The sequence below is a fragment of the Ailuropoda melanoleuca genome, chromosome 10 (genome assembly GCF_002007445.2).
Source record: "Ailuropoda melanoleuca isolate Jingjing chromosome 10, ASM200744v2, whole genome shotgun sequence".
In the NCBI taxonomy this organism is placed as follows: Eukaryota; Metazoa; Chordata; class Mammalia; order Carnivora; family Ursidae; genus Ailuropoda; species Ailuropoda melanoleuca.
The window spans coordinates 29,629,000-29,653,510 of record NC_048227.1 but is presented as its reverse complement, the minus strand read 5'-3'; the positions used below and the strand labels follow the sequence as shown (position 1 = coordinate 29,653,510).

The 24,511-nt window shown below is 59.2% G+C and overlaps 1 protein-coding gene across 1 annotated transcript in view; it reads right to left on the bottom strand.

The window, feature by feature from the left end:
* LOC100479676 overlaps positions 1-24,511 on the bottom strand; it is a 126,611-nt gene that overhangs the window by 14,829 nt on the left and 87,271 nt on the right. The window contains 15 exon segments of the mRNA XM_034670366.1: positions 704-862; positions 1,539-1,667; positions 1,767-1,880; positions 3,382-3,522; positions 4,058-4,179; positions 6,281-6,443; positions 8,028-8,165; positions 10,870-10,951; positions 12,000-12,112; positions 13,340-13,503; positions 16,060-16,267; positions 18,515-18,631; positions 18,738-18,887; positions 20,792-20,923; positions 22,816-23,169. Coding sequence (XP_034526257.1) covers positions 704-862; positions 1,539-1,667; positions 1,767-1,880; positions 3,382-3,522; positions 4,058-4,179; positions 6,281-6,443; positions 8,028-8,165; positions 10,870-10,951; positions 12,000-12,112; positions 13,340-13,503; positions 16,060-16,267; positions 18,515-18,631; positions 18,738-18,887; positions 20,792-20,923; positions 22,816-23,169 — 2,286 coding nt within the window.

Genomic DNA, 24,511 nt, shown 5'->3' with positions numbered 1-24,511 from the left:
GTGGATGGATGGACAGACGGATGGACAGGAGGATGGGGAATAGGTGAGTGGATGGATGGATGGGAGGGTGGGTGAGTGTGAATAGGTGGCTGGGTAGGTGAGTACGTGGGTGGGTGGGTGGCTGGCTGCGTGGGAAGATGGATGGATGGATGAGAGGGTGGGTGAGTAGGAAGATGGATGAGTAGTTGGATGGATGGATGGATGGACGGACGGACGGACGGACGGACAGGTGGACAGACAGAAGGGTGGGGAGTAGGTGAGTGGATGGATAGGTAGATGGACAGACAGGAGGGTGGGGAGTAGATGGATAGATGGATGGGAGAGTGGGTAGGTAGAAAGAAGGACCAATCAACCAGCTAAGAGACTCAGGAAGAATGTTGGGGGAAAGGGGTCCCAACACCTTAACTCCAACAACGATGAGGCTGAGCCCTTCATTTACGTGTAAAGCACTCTTCCTGTGTCACATCTCGTGTCTCACAGTCACCCTACATGCTGAAACCTATTGCCTCTGCTGGTCCTCAGCTGGAACACTGGACGTTGAGGGGATCACCTGCCCTGCCTGTGATCACCCTGCCAACAGATGGCAGAGCGGTGAGGTGGGCACCCAGCTCCCTCGCTCACACCCCTGCACTCTGCGGATGCTGTCCTCTCTCCTCACCCTCCCTCCATGGATCCTCGGGCCCCTTCCCCAGGACAGACTCACCCTGGGGAGGTCGCAGAGCCCCAGGTGCAGGGAGTGGTGCAGCCAGCGGGTATAGTCGGTCTCCACTTCCCCCCGGAAGCTCTGCGTGGTGCAGGAGCCAGTGAAGTGCTCCAGCAAGGCCTCTGTGTGGATCTTGTCTGGCTGGGACGGCCAGTGCCGCTGGAATGAGAGGGCACCGTGAGGCAGGGGCTCGTCCCATAGGAGGGGAGAGTGCCCATGGCCCGCTGGGGAGAGGGGAGCAGGTGCTGGCAGTCCCCCGATTGGAGCTCTGGTCAACCACAGCAGCCACTGATACCCTGGCCGGATGTCTGCTGGGAGCAATGGGGGCCTGAGCCTATGGGGTCCCAGAACCCCGGATGCGAGACCCCAGAGGGAATAAGGCTGGCTTTCAGGGCCAGCCATCCCCATTTCCCCATGGCCTGGTCCCTGTCCCAGGCTCTGCAGGACAGTGCTTGGCCCCAGCAGCAGCCCCGAGTAGGCAGTGATGCCGGGAAGACCCTGACCCTGACACCTCCAGGCACCTGATCTCCCCCACCCCCAAAAGCCCTCTGGTGTCACCAGCCCCTTCCCTTGTCTGCTCCGAGGGCTTACCTCATGCTGGGCTCCTTGCTTCCCTCATCTCCCAGAGCTGTCACTATACCCCAGTCAGGGGAGGAGTATTGTGCCCATTTTACAGACGAGAACACCAAAGCTCACAGGGGGAAGTGAGTTGCTCACGACCCTGCAGCACCGCTAGGGCCGCCCCGGACTCCACGGCCTCGGAGCCAGGTACCTTCTACAGCGGGGGGGCCACCCTGTGGGTGAACTGCCAGGGACCCTGCTCTCTAGGCCTCACCTCATACGTCAGGTTCTGCTGCACCCGACGTCGGTCCCAGGACAGGTCGAGCTGCTCGCTGAACACGGCTGGGGTCTGTGTGAAGGCCCCACAGGCCCTGAGGGCGCTCAGGCCCCAGATTTCCTGGAGCTGACAAGATGATGGAGTATGGGACTTGGGGGGAGCCAGCACAGGGCCCCAGAGTTAGGGAGAGCCCGTGCTCGGCTTGGCAGTCCGGCCAGTGCCTACCTGCCCCGGGGAGGCGGCTAGGCAGCCGTCCCAGATGGTATCGTACTCTGAGGACCTGTTGGTCCAGGTGAGGTGCAAGGTCACAGGTTGCCCTCTGTCCCAGGCCAGCTGTACCTGCATGGGGACAGAGGGTGGTGGAGAGGAGGGCCAGAGGACAGGCTGGTGCTCTCCATCTGTGTGTGTCCCGGGGGTGGGGGCGAAGACAGTGGGAGGGGTGGGAAAGGCCGGTGGGAGGGGGAGCCCACCACGGCAGGAGACGAAGCTGGGGAGCTGGAGACGCTGCCCTCCCTCCTGCTTTTGTCCGCAGGCGCTCAGAGCCTTGCCCAGCCTGGGAAACCGGAAGTATTTAGATGGAAGACGTCTCATTCCCCAACACCCAGCCTTGCTATTTCCAAAGCCAGAAGGAACTCTGCGCCCCTCACTCTGGGCCTCTGGGCTGCTCTGGACTGAACTGTGGGCCCCACCCCGTTCTTCTGTTGAAGCCCTCATCCCCAGAGTGATGGTACTAGGAGGCAGGGCTGATGGGAGGGGCTTAGGTGTCAATGAGGTCATGGGGTGGGCCTCAAGATGAGATTAGCTCCCCAATGAGAAGAGACCCCCGGAAAGTTCTTGCCCTGGCACGTGAGGACGCAGAGGAAGACTGCAAGCCAGCAAGACAGCGCTTGCCAGAACCTGACCAGGCTGGCAGCTTCACCTCGGACCTCTAGCCTCTAGAAGTGGGAGAAATACGTGTTTCTGTTTTAAGCAACAGACGTCACCTAGCCATATACCTGTACTGTTTTGTGACGGCAGCCCGAGCAGACCAAGGCAGGGGTGCTCACCGGACCTCCTCTCCCTGGCTCCTGCCCCACCATTTACTCTGTTCCAGCTTCACTGCCTCTGGCTCTTCCTGAAGCTCCTCGGCCTGTTCCTACCCCAGGACCTTTGCACTTGCTGTTCTTTACCTCCTGGAATGCTATTCCTCCAGCTTGTCAGGAGGTAGTTCCCTCTCATCCAGAGGTCCTCAGCTGACAAGCCGCTTCCCCCAGGAGGCCCTCCCTGACCACCCCATCTGATTAGTTTCTGTCTCCGCTTCCTCTCCACTTTCTTCACAGGGCTTATCACAACTCTTCATTTTTTTCTTCATTCACTGGCTTGAATTTTAGGGTCTCTGTTTGGCCTGGCACAAATGGTCTACTGTTGACACACTGGCCTACCGTCTTCCATTTCATGGCTGAGAACACTGAGGCTCAGAGAGGGTCCGTCAGCTAGGTGAGGAGCCCAGCTGCCCTGCGCGGACCCCCTGTGGTTCCCGACTAAACTGAGACGTGCGTAACTGAGGAACTGGATGTGCGTGTAAGCTCTTGCCCCGCTAAATTGTGAGCTTTTTAGATGCAGGGCTATATGCTTTGAACACTGGCGTGCAGTGGGTGCCTACTAAGGTATCAGTGAAGGAATGAACGAATGCAGGACGCTTCAGGAATGTGTGACTCTGGAGGAGTCCTTCCCAACGGGAGACAAGCAGTGCCTTCTTCCCCTGCACGTGGTACCCGGGTCGTGGGCTGGCGGCTCAGTTGTGCAGCTCCCTAACCCCCAAGAGCCCCCCACCGGCACCTCCGATGACCCCCACTTGTACCTGCGCGTCCCGCTGGCCACCCTTGCCCTCAGCCAGGCCGCTGGCCTCGATGTGCCGCCAGGACAGGTTGAAGGGGTGAGCCAGGGCCAGGCGGGCGGCCAGCTTGCCTTTCCCCAGCTGCAGAGCGGACGTGACCACCACCTGGGGAGGGGGACAGGCTGAGCCGGAGGCCTTGCGCAGAGGGGCAGCTCCCTCCCCACCGTGCGCAGACAGCCTTCCAGGGCAAGGGCGTGAGGGCAGCTGGCTCTGGGCGCACGGCCCCAGCACCGTGGGGGGCCCTGGGAGAGACACGGCCCATTCTGCAGACGACGAAGTTGAGGCTTGGAGCGGGGCAGACACGAACAGTGTATGACAGAGGCAGTGGCTGAGGACAGAGGGGCTGGAGGCCTTCACAGGTTAGAATGCCAGCCCTGCCTTCCACTAGCTCTGTGACTCCGGGCAAGCCACTCTCCCTCCCTGGGCTTCGATTTCATCATGTCAAAGCCATGCTCAGGTGCCTCCTGTGGCTCAGGTGTTGCTGGAACCAGATTCTACCCCCACCCAGCACCTTTCCCACCCTCTCCCAGGGACTGGGACCCGTGGTGAGGCTCCTTGGGCAGGCCCTGGCCCCGAGTGTCCCGCTCAGGCTCTAGGCTCAGTGGAGTTCCCGGGGTCTCCCTTCAGCCCTGACACCTACCTGGTCCTTGCCATCCCAGCCCACGACCAGGTCGTCCCGGTGTCTGCGTCGTGAGTGCTCGCAGGACAGGCGGAGGCTGCCGCGCCGTGGTGGGGAGAGGGGTGGCGGGTGGGTGAGCTCTGCTGGATGGGGGCACAGGGAGGGGGTGGGCATGTGAGGGGAGCATGTGGGCTTGGCGGGGGGATCTCAGCGGACACAGCCACCAACCCAGGCAGGTGGCCACAGGGAGGCCATGTGCTCAGGTCATCTGCACAAAATTCAGGAGCTCCAACCTCACTTGGCCACCACACCACTGGGCGCACTCCCCGAGCTGTCCCCGCGAGAGCCCCAGTTCTCCGCTCCCCCCGCCGTCTGCAAGGAGACTGAATCTATCTCAGCGGCCCTTCAACCTGGGCTGGCCCGCGACCTGCTAACAGGATTTGGTGAAGGCGACACCGGCCGGATCCCGGCCCAGGCCAGAAGAGGCCTCCGCACCTGCTCACCCTCTGGGACGCCTGCCCAGCCCCCAGAGGAACGAAGCCGGGCTTGTCGGACGGTGACACCACACAGCGGAGCGCCTGGCGGGACCAGCCTACGCCGTCCCATAACTGCTGGCAGCTGGTGAGCCCCCGCATGAGCCCGGGAGCCCCGCCGAGATCAGCAGCAGCATGTGCCTGCCTGATGCCCCCTGTCACCCGCCACTGGGTTTCCAGACGTTCGTCACACAGCAACAGCTGCCTGGTCCACCGCCCAGCCAACATCATCCACCGCTCGGACCTCCCTCACGCTCGTGGGCTCCCGGTGGCCCTGTGACTGCCCCTCACCCACCCGGGCCACACTCAGCCGCCCTCCACTCTTCCTCTGTCCTGGACTGTGACACATATGCCATCCCCACAGCGGACAGTCTCTGCCTCTAGGTTTGCTTCCCTCGTCCCCTAGACGGGGCCCAGCTGCCCTGACCTCCTGCCTCACTTGACCCCGGCTCGTGAGGCCACCAGTCCATCCTGTCTTCCCAGACCCATGGGCAGGGGTCCAGCTGAGACTCCGTGGTAGACGCTGGCCACCTTGGTGACCTCCGAACTCTCTGGAAGGGGTGCCACTTATCCCCACACAGGCTCCTGGGAGCTGCGCCAAGGGTCGGTGACACCAATGATGTCACTGGTCATGGGCCATTGGTCATCGATGCAGGGAACATTTGTGCGCCCCACACTCAGAGCCACAACCCTCATCCCTTCCAGCCTCTGACTGCTCAGCTCCTCTGCTCTGTGACCACAGGGCAGGGTCCCCCGGCCGCTCAGCCCCCTCACAAACCCTGTGGACACATGCCCGCACGCTGCCCTGGTGTGCTCAGGAACCATACGTTTCCTCTGCCTCGGAGGGCACACATGTGGCAGCCCTGACCCTGGGGAGACGCCATCCGACCACCCAGCGAACTGCGCCCCTGGGAACGGGGTCTGCACTGTGTCTCCCACTTGGCAGCCAGCAGGGCAGGCTCTGCTCCGTGTAAAGGGGGCTCGTCACACAGAAACTGACAGTTCGTGGGATGGCACGGCCCTCCCAGGGCCACCTGTTTCCCGGAGGGCCTCGGGGCACACGTGCCATCCGTGGGGCTGCTGGGGGATGGCACTCACCTCCCCTGCCAACCGTCAGCCTCTGCTCTGAAACTCCCTGGGGAGGCTTGGGGTTGCCCCATCTAACACTTGCTGTCTGCTCACACTCAGGGTAACCCTAACCCCAGGCCGGGGGGCCAGGACCCTGCGTGACCTGCATCCCTCAGCCCTCCCGCCTGCCTCCTCTCCCCCCCCCCCTTCAGTGCACTCCGGCCACACGGGCCTCACTGCTGTGGCTCCAGCGCCCAGGCTTGTTCCCACCTCAGGGCCTTTGCACCTGCCTTTCCTTTTGCTTGCGATGCCCCTCCAGAGATCCCTGCCACAGCCGGTTCCTTCTCATCATTCCGGGCTCAGCATGGATGTTACATCCTCAGATAAGCCTTCCTCGCCTACCCCACCTGAAGGAGCCCCGCACCCCTCAATCAAACCCTTCTGACTCTTAGCAACACCCTGATGTGATTTTCTTCATGTTCACATCCCTGCTCACGGCCTCTCCCCTGAAGGCAGGGACCTGGGGCCATCTCACTTCCCGATGATTCCTAGGGCCTGGAACGGCACCTGGGACGGGCAGTTGTTCAAAGATGGTTAACTGAGCAAATGGGCCACCCCGGCCGGTGACCTCTCGGACACTCACCCTGGAGACTGAGGTTCCCAGAGGGCCTGGGGAAGGGCCCAGGTAGGCTCCCGTTGAGGACCGCCTCCTGGTCACCCCACAGAACTCTCTGGTGCAGGGTGTGGGTCCCACGGGCTCTCTCGTACGAGGTCTGCAGGACCAGCTCCCCGGGAAGGACGCTCAACTGGAAGAGAAAGACAGCAATGGGTCACTGGGCAACCCGGCCCACGCTCCTGCTTGGGGTAGGAAAGAAGAGGCATTTTCAGAAGAGGAGAGACCAGGAACGTCTGTGGGGCATCCACGGTTTACTGGGCTGTCAGAGGCATCGCAAAGTCATAAGGCCAAAGGCTCCACAGGGATGGGCACACAATGGGGTAGGTTGTGGGGCACGGGGAGGGGGACACGGGAGACTGCGTGGCCCTGTGAAAAGATCACCACCTCTCAGCTCCACTTCCAAGCTGTGTGGCCGTGGGCCAGTTTCCTAACTTCTCTGAGCTCAGTTTCCCCGACTATAAGGGGACGAGAGGAACGGCGCTAAGCTCTGAGATAACGCGAGGCTGCGTCCTCCCAGGGCCGACCCGCGGGCAGTGCCACGTGGGAGCTGCTGTGGCTGGGAGTAGGGCTTCCCAAGCACGTGCTGAGCAGCATTACGGTCTGGACCGAGTGCTGAGTGCTGGGGTACACAGATAACTGAGACTGGTCCTGGCCCTTTGGGGGCTCCTGGCAGAGGGGGAGACATCACAGGAGACAAGCTGTGATGATGGGACAAGCTGACAAGGGTAGCATGAAAAATAAGAGGCAAAGGAGCACAGGGAAAGAAGTTGGTGGACAATGCAGGGAAGGACATTCTAGGCAGAAGGAACTCCCTATGCAAAGGCTTGGAGAAGAGGACTCTCCCCGTTAGGTGGGTGCCCCCATGGAGGGTGGCTGGAGGGCCCTGCAGGGGGACTTGCTGGGAGGAGGGGGGAGTTTACTCTTGAATGTCTTACTGTCCTGCTAAGCACAGTGGCTTCCTCACTGGAATCTCTGCTTCCCCCTGTAGGTCACTCCCCATACAGCAGCTGGAGGGATGGGAAATCATCATTTGGATCCTGTCCTCAAAAGGCTTCCAATTTCAGAGAACGAAATCTAAACTACCCTCTGTGGCTTCTCATGCCCTACGATCGGACCCCTGCAATCTCCTCCTCACCCACTTGCTCCAGCCCAGCGGCCATTCCTCAGAGAGACCAACTCGTTCCTGCCCCAGGCCCTTTGCACGTGTCACTCCCTGAGCCCGGAATGCCCTTCTACTGGATTTTCAAATGGCCAACACTTGTCATCCGGGGCTAGCTCAGATGTCACCTTCTTTGTGAGGCCTTCCTGGCCACCTGAAGAGCTCCCCACCCATGCACCCACTCCTATCACCCCATTGTCTTTTCTCTCTAGAATGTATCCATCTGGCTACACTCCATCTGAAATGTTTTCTTATTTAATTGTGTGATTTTCTCCCCACCAGACAGGACACTTGATGAGAGGAAGGACCCACCAGTCCCGTCCCAGGCGATGTCCTCAGCTTCTGGACTGGTGCCTGCCCCAGGCCCTAGTAGGAGCTCAACAAGTAATCTGGGAGGGAAGGATGGAGGGAGGAAGGGGTGGACCCCGAGAGCAGCTGAGAATCCATTCCAGCACATTCCACCTGCTTCACAGCTCTTCACAAATCCCTCTTTTCTCCCAGAGCTGCCGCCGGAGCCCCCCCACCCCCAGCGTGCCCTGGCCGCCTTCCACGCACCTGGGGGAAGGTCTGTTCCAGCCTGATGATGTTGGTAACACTGGCCTTCGCAGTCACCAGCTGGGCGTCCACGTGGAAACTATGCTGCCCCACCGCCAAGAAAGCCACGCTCTCGGCTTCACGGTCTGAGTACTGGAGCTGGATTGGGAGAAAAGCAGGTGAGAGACGTTCTCATTGCTCTCTGGTAGAATATTCAGACAGATACTGGCTCCAGGCTGGTGGCTCTGGCCCCGGACACCCACGGCTTCCTGGACTGTTTGAAATCTGGTGAAATGAGGGTCCTGAGTTTCGGTTTAGGCCACCAGGTGTGGCCATGGCAACCATCTCCCCCTGTCCTTCATGCTGTCACACTGACTTGAAGACAGCGATGGGCCTGGGGCCATCAGGCAAGAATCCCATTGCATTACCCGAGTGGACAGCAGGGGGCATTCTAGCGCAAGCCACAATGCACAAGCTGGGCCATCAAACAGATGCCCATTCAGCTCTCTGTCACACGGGGTGGATGACCTCTGGCTAGCTCCTTAACCCCCGGGTCTCTGCTCTCTAACCTGATAAATTGGGATAATGACACTTTATTAATGTGTCGATGTGAAAAGTGTATGAAATAACGTGCCATCTTCTAGACCGGCTACGAAACAGACTCACTTGGGGCCCTGGCTATGCATACAGATTCTGGGCCCCTACCTACAGCCTGGAAAACAGAACCTCTGGGGACAGGATGGAGAAACTGGTACTTTTAAAGAGCTCCACAGATTAGTTTGACCTCAGTCAAAGCATTCAACCTGAATCTTGAACAAAGAGTCTGACAAATCCAAATGGAGGATTTTTGCACATGAACTGCCAGGACAGGTCAGGTCAAAATGGTCAATGTAGGACTTCTTCTTAAAGGTGGTTAAGGACTGGGGCGCCTGGGTGGCTCAGTCGGTTAAGTGTCTGACTCTTGATTTCAGCTCAGGTCATGATCTCAGGGTCATGATCCCAGGGTTGTGAGACCAAGCCCCACATCAGGCTCTGTGCTCAGTGTGAAGGGTCGGCTTGAGATTCCCCCTCTCCCTCTGCCCCTCCCCTTGTGCACACACGTGTGCGCACACACACACTCTCTCAAATCTTTTTTAAAAGGTGGTTAGAGACAAAGACATATTTAGGGGGAACTATATGAATATCTGCAATTACTCTGAAATGCGTGAAGAATTCAGATGGAGGGAGAGCCATCTGATTCAGCAAGTGGAGGAGAATAGGAGTGAGAACATTGAGGCAGAGGGTATGTGGAATTTCACCATAAAATTGTTATAATTTTCCAGTGTTTGAAAAGTTTAATAATAAAATATTGGGGGAAAAATAGGTACGGGGTGGGAGAAAAATTTCTAGAGCAGGGGTCTGCTTTGGGTCAAACTTGGCCCACCTCTTGATTTTGTAAATCAAATTTTATTGTAACACAGCCATGCCTGTCTATTTACATATTGTCTATGGCTGCTTTTTTGTTACAGTGGCAGCACTGGGCAGTTACAACAGAGATCATATTGGGTTTAAAGGCTAAAACATTTACTATCTGGCTCTTAAAAATACAAGTTTGCAGATCTGAGTTCTAGATTCACTCACTCAAGAGGCAGGGCATCTAAATACTCTGGATGATCCTGGAGTGTGTCCGGGATTTAAAACAAAACAAACAAAAATGCAGCTTAAAAGAACATTATTGGGGCAACGGGGAAATTTTATTACGGACCATATATTAGGTAACAGTATGACTACATCATGTTAAATTTCCTGAATTTTGTACTTACGTTGCATTATGTAAGAAAATAGCCTTGTTACTGGAACCACTCCCTGAAGTATTTAGGAGTAAAGAGGTGCGTGTCCAGAAACAAGTCCATATCATCTCTTAATGATAAAGAAAAAGTACATGTGCACGTGTGTGAATATAAAAATATATGTGACACGTAAGTACGAACAGAAAGTTGTGGCGGGCTCTTAACAACTGGGGAATGTTCACGGTTCTAAAATAACTTTTCTATAGGTTGGAAGTTATTAAAAATAAAGATTGGGGGGAAACCAAGAGGCCCCTGAACGACTGACTGTGCAGTCAGCGGCAAAGCTGGGGAACCACTAAAATCATGGTGGAATGTGCTAGGGCGGGGCCAGCACACAGTAGGTGCTCTTCGAACCAAGGCAGTCCGGGCAGGGGCTGGGGGACTAGTGCAATAACCAAGCAGCTAGTGGGCAACTGTACACAGTCACTCACTCATTAGTCGACATCTTCCACTGAGCACCTACTATGCGCTGGGCCTTCCTGGTTTGGGGAAGAGGGACACACAGGGAAACGGGTCATGGTAACGGCGGGACGGGGGAGCGCCAGCCTGGGCCTGCTGTCTACCCCCCCCCATAGAACCCCCAAATGCTACATGAAGGCCAGGTACCCGACTGAGGGCTGTCCTGGGGGTCGCGGGTGGGGAGAGGATCTGCAGACAAGGGCGGGGAGATGTGCAGAGAGCCTGGGCAGTGGGAAGACGCTGGGGCACCTGGGAGGGGTGCTGGCTCGGCTCAAAGGGCTGTGCCATCTGATCCGGCTGCCGGGAGCAGGCCAGGCCGGGTGAGGCGGTGCCAGGCACTGGGCAAGCAGGCTCCCCGGCCCCCCGGCGTCTCGTGGGCCCAGCTGGGGGCTGCGGGCCTGGCCCAGGAATGTTCGCCTGTGGGTGTTTGAGAAAGCCAGAGCCCGGGGTTTCCGAGGGCAGCCCACTGGGGCCTGCCACAGGCCCGCGCACAGACGTGGATGTGCGAGCACTCCCCGGCGGGCTGGGCCCGGGCATCTGGAACCAGTTAAGGCTCAGGGGCGGTGGGCAGTTACCTTGGCTGAGGCAGAGGCTCGGCGGGGGCCGCGGCCCAGGAGGGCGGGGAGGCGGTGCTGGCCGGAGAGCGGCAGCTCTTTGCTGGAAGGAGAGAGAGTGTCTGAGGCCAGGCCCGAAGGCGCCCAGGGCTGGGTCAGGACCAGGCCAAACTCGCCCGCCGAGGCCAGGAGATCCATGCACACACCCAGAGCCCAGGAAGGGCCATTCGCAAGCTCGAGGCCTGAGGGCCATGCGGGGCAGTGGTTAAGGCCCAGCCCAGTGCCAGGCAATACACGTTTCAATCCCCACCTGGCCTGTGCCTGGTTCTGGCATGTGGGGAAAGCTCCTGGGGACCTCAGTTTCCCCTTCAGCAAAAGGGGCTAGAGGAGCACTGGGCTGAGGGTCTCCTGTGGGCCCTCCATGGGCCCCCTCACTGTAGCCAGCAGAGGCCTCTGCAGGGTCTGGGTGGCAGGCTCTTAGCCTGTGCTCCCGCAGCCCTGTGCACACGGCACCCTTCCCCTTGGCCCCTCAGGCCAGGGTGCTCACGGCTCCCCATCGCTGCCCCTCCGGGGTGCGCCCCGCTCCAGTGCTGTCTCCGCACCACGGCATCTCTGCCCCACCAGCACGGCCATCGGGGGCCGCAATGCCCCCAGCTGCAGGCTGATGTGTGCGTTGTGGGAGCTGCCACAGCGTCGCTGGCCGCTGCCCACTAGAAGCCACCAGAAATTCCCCCAGACATTGCCATATGGGTGGGCAAACCCACCCCAGGTGAGAACCACTGGTCTATACCGTCACGGCTGGCTTCCTCTTCCCCCTCAGGGACCCCATGTGAGCTCTGGAGCCTGGCGGCCCCCGACTTCTTACATGCATGAGGCCGCTGAGCCCTGGGCCAGGCAGCCATTTAGTTTGTGAGAACAAGAGCTGCTCGTCCATGTCCTGCCCCCGAAGGTCAAGGTTATTTTACTAGCTGTGTGACCTTGGGCGAGTTACTGAGCCTTCCTTTCCATATCTGTGCAGTGGGGCCACGGGGATGGGTCAAGGAGGTGCTGCGGGTTGGAGGTCAGCACGCAGCAAGGCTCCGCTGAGGTCGCCCTCACCCACCCCTCTCTTCTCGAGGGAGGGGCCCCCAGAGCTGCAGAGAACCCCTCACCGGAGCGCCCGGCTCTGGCCACGCACGTCGAGCACCAGGCTGGCTTGAAAATCACAGGTCAGCCGTAGAGAAGAGCGCATCCGTTCCTCTGCCCAGAACTCCTGGAACACGAGCTGCAGAAGGAGTAGGCTGTGAGGTGTGGGGAGTGCAGGGGGCCTGAGGACCCTCCCAGGCCCCACTCCGTAGCTCCCTCCCGGCAGCCCAGATTGCACCCCACCGGACCCGCACCCCAGACGTCAGCAGAGAGTGAGCTCCACCACATCTCCCCACCACTGGGCCTGAGGCCAGAGAAAGGGGACCGAAAGGAGGTCAGGGAGAGCAGGAACTGGGTCTGCTGGGTTCTGGGGTACGGTGACACAGACCCGCTGCACGAGGGGTGACCGGGCCTCTGGGAAAGGCCTCTCCTCGCAGCAGAGTGGAGTGGAGGCAGGGCAGTGCTGGTAACCCAAAACAGGAGATTGTAAATGCAGCTTCCAGAATGTACCGTGACTTGCAGGGCAGCCAGAGAGCCTAGCCCAGTCAGGCGACCTTGTGCCAAGTGACAGTGACCAGGGCCCGGCCCCATTCAGGGGTCCACAGCAGGTTCCCCTTCTCAGAGGTGGGAGGGCATCGTGAGAAAGCACCCGGGGGCCAGCCTGAGTCCCTTTTGCTGCTTCCTTGCTAGGTGACCTTGGGCTGGTGACACACACACATGTGACCCACAGACGGTAAGCATGGGGCTGTTGTCACAGCAGCGAAAGCTTCTAAAGCATCTGGTCTACCAGGCACCACCGGAAGTGCGCCCATGGTGCGAACGCTCTCCAGCCTCCGAAACCCCATGTTATCAGTACAGTTATCAACCCCATTCCATGAAGAGACTGAGGGCACAGAGAGGTTAAGGAATTTGCCTGAGGCCACACAGTGCACACAAGTCAGAGCTGTGATCTGACGTCCAGAGCTGGGGTTCATAAGAACTATGCCGCCTGCCTTCTGCGGGGTGTCAGGAGGAGGAAATCAATCAGGGCACAGAAAACCCCCAGGACGGCATGGAGCACATGCCCAACTACGAAGGCTGGGTTTTGGCTCGAATGGAAGGGCAGAAGGGCAGAAAGCACACGGGGTGGGGAGCTGGAACCAGGCTGCTGGAGGCCTGTGCACACGCCCCATAGCCGGAACCACAGAGATGCCCCGGCAGACGCTGGCGACGTCACTAACAGCCTCTACAAACTGTGAAGTGCTGGAGAGACGGCACAGGAGCATCTTAGGGCACACGTCGGTCCCCTGCGTGCTGGGGAACTGGATGGAGTGGACAGAATTAGGGGGGAGCCCAGGCTGGCCTGGGGGGTTCACCCCTTCCTCACCTGGCTGGCGAAGGGCAGGCCCAGACTCCGGAGAGCAGGGGCTGTGTGGCTGGTGTTCACCACCAGCTCCAGGGAGCCATTCATCGGCCAGGACACCAGGGCTGCCACGTCCACGCTGACACCATCCCCTCTGTGGAAGGCCAAGCTGGCCCGGGCCTGGGTCTCTAGGGGCAGAGAAGGGCACAGTTTGCTGGGGACCCCATTCACCTCCCTGTGCATGTGGGATCAACGCCAGGCAAGGCTTTCACTTCTCTGAGCCCCTGGGACTTCATCTGTCGGGTGGTGTCCCCCTCGACTATTGTGGCCTGGCCAGCTCCTCCTCCCGGGGTTGCTGCTGAGATTACACCTCTGAGTGCCCACCTCAAATACCTCCTGACCCTTCCTCCTCCCTCCCTGGGAACGGTCAGTCCTGTGAGGGCAGGGCCTTTAGTCTGTTCCCTGCTCTGTTCCCAGCACTTGGCACAGCTCTGGACACACTGCAGGGAGTGAGGAAATGGACGAATAAATTCTCCTCTCTGGGTTTATCAAACATCCAAATGATAGCGAATGATACTGACCTGCAGCCCACTGGCCCAGGCTGGAGGGTCCCCGCCCATCCCATCATCCGGGAACCTCCAGGGCCCTGCCTCCCAGCCCCACCGCACCTCATCGTGGCAGGCAGGGGGAACCCTCCAGGGAAGGCGATTCCAGGAGCTTTGTTCTTATATTTGGACTTCAATCCCTCCTGCTACAGTAGGAAAGGGTTCTCCAGGGTAAAGAGGTGAAGCCTAGCCCGCATCAGATGCCAGGTTCCCTGCGGGGGAGGGGGGAGGGGCGCAGCTCACGGCTCCAGCCTGTGACACCCGGCCCAGGGCCATCACCTGCCATCTGGGCCCATGGGGGCAGGTGGCGCTCTAAGCCTCGATTTCCTCATGGGTAAGGTGGGCACAGCCTGCCCACCTTGAGTGATGTAGCCAAGATGAATAAAGATAACACACCTGAGAACACCTGCCCATGGGGCACACAGGTCCCAGGAAGTGTCCCCTTCCCTCCTTCCCTGGGCACTGTTCAGTCACACGCACCTGCTGTGCGTTGGGCCCGAGGAGGAGGGGACACACATTGAAGGGGCCCCAATCTACATCCCGGGGATGCTTCAGACTGTCAGGGACACCAACAATGGTAAGGTCGGGCAGAAAGTGCCCCCGAGGGTGGGGGCAGCCAAACATGGGCAACAGTGCAGAGCTGAGATGTCTCTCTGGCTGCAGACGACCACAGCAGACCTCTCAGCGGCCAGGAACCCGGTCATCCCGGAATGACCATCCAGTTATTTACCCACCATGTCCCCAGTAAGCCCTTCCTCTGTGAGATCAGTTCCCCTGTCTGATCCAGGTTCCCACTCAGCCCACAGGGGGCTGAAAGCCAAGGATGGAAAAGTTCGAGGGCAGGAGATGACCCAAGTGACAGGGGAGCCCCCCAGGGGTCCTGATCTCTGCATTCTGCACAGGGGTCAGAGTGGGGCTCTGGAGTCACACTGCCTGGGTTCAAGTCCTGATCTCATCATTCAATGGCTGTGTGGCCTGGAACAGGTGACTCAACCTTTCTGAGCTCCCATTCCGCCCCTGCAGAATGGGGACAGTTACTAAGCCCTACCTCATATATTCACAAATTTATTCAACAGATGTTTAATTGAATACCGACTATAGTCCACTCTCCAAAACAGGCAAACGTCATCCCTGTCCTTGTGGAGTGGACAGTCCAGTGTGGGGTGGGCAGAAGACAAGCAATGAGACATGAAGCTACTGAGCAATTAAGTTACATACTATGTTAGAGCAACCAAGACAGACACAGGGATGGAGTGAGCTCGAGGGAGTTGGGGTACCAATAAATAGGGTGGGAGGGGAAGGCCTCACCGAGATGACATTTGAAAAATATCTGAAGGTGGTGAGGGATTGAGGCAAGCAGATGTACAGGGAAGAGCTTCCCGGGCAGAGGAACAGCATGTGCAAAGGTCCTGAGGCAGGAGCCAGCCTGATGTGTGTGAGGACTAGCAAAGAGTGAAATGAGCAGGGGCCAGAAGATGGGGTGAGAGAACTGAGGGTGTGGGTCCTGAGAGCTCAGAGTTCCCGCTATGGGCCTCGACCTTCTGTGGGTGTGAATGGATGGCTGAGCAGATTCACTGAGCTCCTGAGCTTGCCTGGTATGCAGTAAGCACTCAATCAATGCTGGCCCTTACTACCTTCCTCCTCCTTTAGAAGTTTAACTGTTTAGCCCTAAACATTATGTTGAAGCCGTCACCATCACCGTTAGTACCTCTGAATGTGACCTTATTCAGAAATGGGACCCCTGCAGAGGAGATCGGGTTGAGATGTGGCTTCCTGGAGCACGGAGGGCCCTAATCCAATGACTGGGGTCCTTAGAAGAGGAGAAGAGGCACAGACACAGAGGCAGAGATCAGAGGGATGCGGCCACAAGCCGAGGACCAGCTGGGGCCTCCGAGAGCTGGAAGAGGCAGGAAGGAGTCTCCCTACAGAGCCTGGAGCAGGAGCGTGGCCCTGCAGACACCCGGCCTCCAGGACCATTAGCGATGACACGCCTGCGGCGGGCCTCAGCAAGGCATACAGGCCGCCCGGGACTCAGGCCTTCAGGGGCAAGGATGCCCTTTAGCTCCGAGACTGGCGAGGAGGCTCCGGGGTGGGGGAGGCTGGCCGGCCAGAGCTGGGGCAGTGCCCAGGGCGCCTTACCGTGCGTGTGCAGCTCGGCGCGCAGGCGGGCCTTGCCCGGGAGCCTGGCCTGCAGCAGGGTCACGCTGTTGTGCTCACTCCAGCCAGTGAGCTGCAGGTACCCGGTACGGCGACAGCAGCTCACGGAGTAGTTCAGGGAGGTGGGCCCTGCCGAGATGCGGCCGGAGTGCTCAAAGCCGGAGCCGCCGCTGGGAACGTCCACAGAGGCCTGGAATGACACGGAGGAGAGGGTGACTTGCCCGGAGCGGAGAAAGCCAGCCCGGCCCAGCTCTGGCTCCCGCTGACCCACAGCGCTGCGGAGGGGGGAGCTGAGACCCCTTGCAGAGGCCAGTTTAAGGAAGAACAAGGTTGCCTGCGCTGTGCTGCTGCTGGGGGGGGAGGGCGCGTGCTGGCACAGGAGTGGCGGCCCACAGTTCCATGTGGGGTGGTGACAAAGTTCTGGAATGAGAGAAGGGTGGCGCACGGTTGTGAATGGACTAAGTGCCCCTGAACTTTAAATACTTTAAAACACTTAAAATGGTAATTCTTCTTTGTATTATACCACAATAAAAAAGTTCGCAAAATATACGTAACTTGGGAAGATCTTCGACGGGGCATGAGCTCTCCCTGTCCCCAGGCAGCCCACCTGACCCATTTCAGCTCTCCACCTGCCCCCCCAAAGGCTTTGAGGTTGCAACCTCTGCAGCTGATCGGAGCAGTGGCGGCAAGTGCGGGCTGGGCACGCAGCGCAAAGCCCCTCGCTGTGCGATGTCAGCCGCTCTATGGGGCAGGAAGTGCTGCCCCGTCCTTCCATGATGTTGGCTGAGCACCTACTATGTGCCAGGCCCTGTTCTGCACCTAGAGACGCGGTCGTGCATGCAACACAGAAAGGCCGGAGCCCGTGCAGCCGGGACGCCCGCTGCGGGAGACAGACCAGGACAAGGCAGAAGGCATCGCGGGCCAGGCAGGAAGATGACGGAAAAGAGAAAGCGATCAGGGAGGGTGTGAGAGAATAAGAAACACACAGGCGTAGGTATACACGCCTTTGTCCCCAGGTCCTGCTCATACTTGGCCTGTGATCGCACCAGTGACGGGGAGAGGGGGCACCTTACACAAGAGCTCCTAAACCCCTTGAAATTACTTGGGCAAGACAAGTGCCTTTTGTCCTACTGACGTGTGACTCTCGGTGGGCTCCCCAGAAAGACCAAGCCCTGGTTAGAAGCTGGAACCTTCAGCCGTGGCCCCCGGCCCCAGGGAGGGAGGCGGGGCTGCAGAGTGAGTTCACCATCCATCGTGCTCACAGGATGAAGCCCCGTGAAAATCTCTTGACTATGGGGCTCGGGGGCTGCGGGGTGGGCGAACACATCCACATGCAGGGAAGGTGGTGCCAGGAAATTGGTCGTGGCGGGGGGAGTCCCCACCCTTCTGGTCCCAGAAGTGCTCCGAGCGGCCGAGGAGAAGCAAGAGCATCTTCTTACAGAGGGTTAGGGCAGGGGGTGGCACGGACCAGGGCAGGACTCTTCAGGAACGGCCAGAGAAAGGACCTGTGTGCAAAGACCCAGGGAAGCCAGGAGCGGGCGGTGGGCATCGAAGGGAAGAAGCATCTGGAGAGTCTGAGGACAGGGGGCAGCGAGCCGGAGGAAAGTCAGCAAGGGGGAGTCCCAGGGAGGTGAGCTCAGGGAGGGGACAGGACCAGAGTCCTGCACGAGGCTTTCTGATGTCAGGTTGGTGTCCGAGGAAAACACATGGATGTCGAAGGGCTCTGGGTAGAGGAGACCCGAGGGGGCAGGGATGGAAGCTGGGAGCCCAGTTGGCGGCTGGACCCCAGGTGTGACCTGTGGTGGTCCGGAGCAGGCGACAAAGCAGGAGGTGGGGACGAGGGGTCTGGCTTCGGGTACATGTGGGAGAGTACACCATCAGCATCTGCTGAAGGCGGGTCTGGCGTGTGAGTGAAACAGGGATGAAGGATGACACTGAGGGTTTGGCCTGTGCTGCTGGGGGGCTGAGGTGACACGGACATGAGGCAACGGGAGGGGCAGGTGGTGGGGTTGGACCAGCCAGGTGCCCAGCAGGCCTCCAAGTGGAGATATACAAACAGACGGACCTGCGGGTCTGGGGCCCAGGAGAGGGAGAAAGTGGGGAGCTTCAGTGCACGGATCGCACCAAAGTGAGACATGGGCCCAGCCCGCCCAAGGAGAGCGTGTGGAGAAGGTGAACTGGGGGTCAAGGACAAGCACGGAGTCCGCAGGGAGGCTTTGGAAAAGGAAGAATGTGTAATGGTCCCAGGGGCATGTGGCTGGGCTAGGGAAAGGAGCGCTATCCCCAATTTCCAGATGAAGAGACTGAGGCTCAGAGGGAAGCCTGAACCTTATTCCACCAGCCCCTTGTCTCCACCATATTTCCAAGAATGGTTGTTGAATGAATGCATGAACGAATGCATGGATTTCCATTACCACCGGCGCTCGCCGAGGCTGACCTGCAGACCCAGCTTGTCCTCTATCCACAGTGTCCGCAGCAGGGGGACGTTGTGCTCGAGTGTGTAGTTCAGGGACAGGAGCTCTGGCTGCCGAGTGAACGTCAGCTCCTCGGACACCTGTCAGCATGGACGACTGTGAGACCTGGGCCGTGGGGCTGGGCTGTCCCCACAACCCCCACGAACCCCTAGCTCCCGAGGCCCCCCCCCCCGCAGAGCCCCATACCTGTCTGCCGTCCACTCCGACCCGCAGGGCACGTCTATAGCCGGGCCCATGGCTCTGGGCGGCCAGCTGCAGCAGGACCCGGGCTGGGAGGCCCAAGGAGCTGGGCTGAGGCAGGTCGTGCACGAGCAATATATCGACCTCCCGCTGGCTCTGCAGAGGAGCAAGAGAAACAAGGGCTCAATGCCCGGGTGGTGGCCGGATTCTCCCATAGAGGACAACATAAGCCGCTCAGTCATTCAATCAAGCCCCGTTGGCCATTGCACGGTAGAAAAACAGTCCGGAGAATTTCCACCAAGTGCAGCGAATGCATTTGGGATGCCTGATTGAAAGTAAGTGGCCAGCCCAAAATTCACTGGGGAGGAGCCCGGGAGAGGAACCTTGGAAAGAAAGGGAGGTACAGGGAGGGAGCCACAGAACATCTGAGAAGGACACGCCCTGTGGGTTGGATGCAGCAGAAAGGAAAGCCCTCTGGCCCTGAGACAAATAAAAACTCCCGAGACATTCAGAACGATGCTCAACGACTTGCGAGTTTGCTCCGCACACCTAAGTTTGGTGATGGCTGGTGGCTGTCCCGGGGAGCTCTGGGAAGGCCAAGGAGTCCCCATAAATTCAAGCAGGTGGAGCTGACCTTCCACACGCCCTCTGAACTAGCAGTCCTACTCGGTGCATGTTCACACACACACACACACACACACACACACGAGTGCTTGAGGCAGTGCTATTTGTAAGACAAGGCAAAAACCAGGCACTTATGTCCCTAAGAATTGAAAGCAGGGGCTTGAGAAGATATTTGCACGACCGTGATGGCAGGAGACTCGCCACAGCCAAAGGGTAGAAGCGACCTGGGCGGCAGCTGAGGGATGCTGGGTAGACAGTGTGGTATTGCTCAGCCTGAAGCAGGAAGGGCGTTCGGACACCTGCTACCATGCGGACCAACTTTGAGCACGTGACGCCCAGTGCAAGAAGCCAGCCACGGACGGACAGACGCTCTGTGATTTCCCCTCTAGGAGGCACGTAGAGCATCAAACTCAAAGACACAGAAAGGGGAAGGGCGGCTGCCGGGGGCTGGGGGGAGCAGGGCGGGGGGGGGCTACTGGGTCCGGGGGACAGAGCTGCAGCTCCTGCAGTGTGAGGAGTCCTGCCAACGGAGGGTGGGGAGGGGTGCATGAGAACGTGGCTATTCTGAAGACCACCGAACTCTAGACTTACCCATGGTTAAGATGGTAAAGTGTATGTCTACTTTACCACAACAAAAACTTTGAAAACAAAATAAAAATACGTACATGATTAGTTAATTAATAAGATGTACAGAAGGATGACACCACCCAAAAGCTAACCGGTAGAACGGACTGAATGAATCACGGTATACGGCCGTGAGGTACGATCGGCAAGGTGTACAATCTCACAAACGTATGGCTTTTTTTGTTGTTGTTGTTAAGATTTACTTATTTGAGGGGAGGAAGGAGAAGGGCAGGGAGAGAAAGTTTTAAGCTGACTCCACACTGAGCACAGAGCCCGACGTGGGGCTCGATCTCACCACCCCAAGATCACCACCTGAACCGAAACCAAGAGTCGGATGCCTCACCGATGGCGCCCCGCACCAGCATGAGGTTGAACAAGAGGCGGGTGTGCAAAGCAACGCGCCGTGTGCTTCTGCAGGCGGGACATGCAAGAACTCGCATGCATGGGGACTCCCGGGCGTGGCTGGGAGAGGAAGGGGCCAGGGGGGGCTCCTGGGGTTCTGGTCACATTCTGTGCTCTGAGGTGGGTGGTGTTTGGTTTGCGAAAATTTCACCAAGCTGAGCATTTTTCACGTCTGCGCCCTCCTTGTGGTATTTACGCTGTACTTCAATAAAACTTTCTCTTTTAAAGCCAACAAACAAGAGGAAAGGGGGGGCGCCGAGGGGCTGCACCTTGCAAGCCTCATCCTTCCCATCTCCCTGAGGCTCCCATCTCCCGGGGCCTCTTTGGAGCTAGGACAGTGCCCGATGCTTCTCCTCGGGCCTCAGCACCCCTTCCCGGGCAGCCCCAGGCACCCGACCCCCTGCCCTCACCTCGGTAGTCCTGAGGACCAACAGCCCCCTCAGCGTGGTGTGGTTCACGGAGACCAGCGCCCGGGCGTCCACGGCCTCCGAGTTCAGCACGACAGCCCCGGAGCTGTTGACTCGGCCCAGGACCCCCAGGGCCTGCAGGGGTTTAAAGAGACATGAAAGCAGGGCTCTTGACCAGGACAGGGTACAAAGTGGGCATCGGGGGTCCGAAGGCCTCCCTGTTGAACTGTCCGCCCAATGCGGCGTGAATGTCCTTCTAGGAGAGGGTTTGAGACTTTGATCAAGTTCTCCAAGTGCCCAAGGGCCCCCTGGCTGTAGCTCTCCACTCTTGGACAAACTTCCCCCCCGCCTCCCCACCCTCCCCAAGTCCCCAGGGATCTGATTTCAGCAGCCAAGGTAACCCAGTCTTGTGAACCAACCCGCCCAAGAGTCTCGCAACCAGGGGAGCTGGCGAGCCCTCCCCCCTCTCCCTGGGCAGACCCAGACATCTGCTCCCCACACACAGAGGGGCCCTCCAGAAAACTGACGGCAAGGCTGCTACACAGAGCACCTTCTGGCCTCCTTGCCCTAGCATGGGGCGGGAAAGACACGGTCATTCTCCAGCCCCCACCATGCGTCGGGCCCCCCTGGGCAGCGGGTGTCTGCCCTTGTAATGAATCCTGACAGCAGGGGGGTCCTTTCACCCCATTTCGTGATAAAACTGAGGCTCAGAAAGGAACGATGGCTTGCTCAAGGCCACCCAGGGACAGAGGGGCAGAGCCGCAACTCCGTCTGGTGCTTCCTAGCCTCACAGGTGCCCTTGCTGAGACATCCGCCTGCCTGACCACAGCGTCCAACCCCGCGACCCCCTCCCTCTTTGGAAGACCTTCCTCCCAGGCCTCCGGGCCGCTCCTCCCTTGGGTTTCTCCTTCTCCCTGGGTTGTTCACAGTACCTGGTACCTGGAACCCATGGCTGCTCCCTGATTCTCTGGCTCTGTCTACATCCACCCCACAGTCATCTCAGCCAGTCCCGTGGCTTTCAGAGCCCACAGCCAACCTCCTGACTCCCAGAGCTGCCCCCAACATCTTCTCTTGGGTGTCCAGTAGCCCTGGCAAGTTCAACACGTCCAGGATGGGACCGAGTAGGGGATGCCTCCCCAACCCTCCCCTTCCTCCCCCTGCACTCCCCATCACAGGAAACAGCACCCCAGCCCTCTCGTCACACAGGACACAAGCAGAAGAGGCACCCTGCTCCCCTCTCTCGCACCCCCACACCCAAACTTCCACCCTCCTCTCTCTCAGCCTCTACGAAGCATCCTGAATCTGAGTGCTCTCCCACCGCATGTGCTTTTCATAAAACAGGAGTCGGCAAACGATGGCCCATGAGCCACACTAAGCCCACTGCTTCCTGCTATAAAGCTTTATCGGAACACGGTCACGCCCATTTGTGTCGATACTGTCTATGGGGTTTCGTGCCATAGCCACGGGGCTACGTAGTCACAACGGAGGCTGCACAACCTGCAAAGCTGAACGTATTTACTCTCTGGACTTTGAGGGATTTTGCTGACCCAGGTCCTAGCAAATGCCCTGGCCTCTCTGGCTCTGCCTCAGGACCTTTGCACTGGCCCCACGTAGAAAACTCTTTCCCAGATATCCACACGGCTCCTCCTCCTTCAAGTCTCTGCTCAAATGTCATCTTGTCTTTGAGGCCAATCTTGACCGACTTATAAAAATTGCAGTATCTGTCCTGTCATTCACTCCCCTGTTCCCGCTTTCTGCCTCTCTGCAGTCCTTATCACTAGTTAACATAGTCTGCACTCCACTGACAGATGATGGGGTTGCCTGTCTCCCCCAGGCAGTATTTATCTCTGCGTGGTCCGTGGCTGTATTTCCAGGGCACAGAGTGGGCTCAATAAGGTTTTGACGAGTCCTTTCCTCTGGGATTCACTCAATCTTCCTTGTTTCTCCAGTAGTTTTTTGAAGAAAAGGCCCCTGCCCGCCCCCTGGAGACCCTGGGGCCCACTCCCCCACGCCGCACGGCCACCTACCTGCAGGGCCTCGCAGGAGCTCTCGGCCAGCACCGACCACTCCAGCCCGCGGTCCAGGCGCAGCTCGCCGCGACCCTGCAGCTCGCAGGCCCCTGCCTGCAGCTCCAGACCCAGCCGGCGCCCGGCCTCCCAGCCAAGCTGGACGGCCAGCAAGGCCTCTGGGGGTAAGGCCCGCAGCGTGGGCAGTGTGTGACTCAGCTTCACTCGGAGGGTGGCCTCAGACTGGTGCACGGCCCCCGCCAAGGTCAGGGAGGCGGTCTGGCCGGCCGATGCGAGGGTCCCGGACATCTCTGCTTCCCCGCCTGCGGCCTGCAGGGAGCCGCTGAGCTCGGTCCCTGCTGGGAGGCCCAGGCCCTGCCGGACCAGAGGGGGTCAGAGAGAGGTCCCAGGCCAGGAGCGAATCCGATTCTCCATCTGCCACCCTCTAATCCCTCCAGCCCCCAGCCCCCCAGTCTGTGCTTCCCTCGCCCCCCATGCCAGTAACAACAGGGCAGCAATCACAACACACAACTGTCCAGTGTAGAAACTCAGTACCCACATAGCCTCGTGCTAATTGCTCTCTGTGGCCTGTTCCCAGCCCTGAAGTGGGGAGTCACTGTGCCCATAAGACAGATGGGGATACTGGGGCTGACCAGTCTGTGCCTCTCATCTAGGCCGTCCAATACGACAACCGCTAACCACGTGAGGCTCTTTCAAGTTAGAATGAAGTAAAAGGAGAAATTCCGTTTCTCCGCTGCACTGTGGCCAGTGGCTACTGTCCTGGACGGCAAAGGAAGAACTTCCCCATCATCCTAGAGTTCGAGTGGGCGGGCCTCCCGTGATGCTTTCCGCTCTCATGGGTGGCTCAGCCGTGAGCTGATTTAATAGCGACAGAACACCCGTGAGTGCCCGGGGATGCCGAAGGGACAAGACCCCATCCCTACCCCCAGGAAGCTCTATCGGGAGGGAGGAGACAAGGTGACAGGCAGGGTGGTCTTTCTCTGGCGTTCTTGTCTGACTCAGTGTCCCCCTTTCCTGAGACTCGGGTTCCCCTCTCCAAATACCACAGGACAATTCTCAGACCATCTCTCGGCCCGGATAAAGCCCAGCCTGTGGTTTCATAACCAAGACGTGCCTGTCCCCACCATCAGCAGAGGGGAGCGCCCCTCATTGCCTTCCTGCACTCAGAATTTCCCTGCAAAGACAAATTCATAAATTCCAAGTCTGTGGTCCTTCTGTGGCACAGCGCTGAATGACTCTTATCTCCCTCGACCTCAATTTCCCCATCTCCCAAATGGGAATATGAGACTAGAGAGGGACCGAGTATTGGAGAGAGGATTTGGGAAATCGTGGCTGGGATCTTGGGACGCGCCTGGAGGGAGGAGGCAGCCAGGCTCAGGCCGCACACCGGCAGGGGCTCTGGAGGCCCCTCCAGCCGCCTCACGGGTGGGCCATACGCACCTCCAGCAGTGGGCAGCCAGGCTCGGTGGCCAGTGCCCACCTGCTCCGGGTCCCAGAGCATGGCTCCAGCGTCCCGTGCAGCTGGCGTGGCCCCAGCTGGAGCGCCAGGGAGCCGGGCGGCAGGGCAGGGCTGGCCAGCCAGGCTGACGGCGCTGCTGGGTGGCAGGCCCAGGCGGCCCAGCGGGGGCAGGAAGTGGGCCAGGCACCTGACGACCGAGGTCTGGGGCCCACAGGTGCAGGCGAGCTGCAGGTGGGC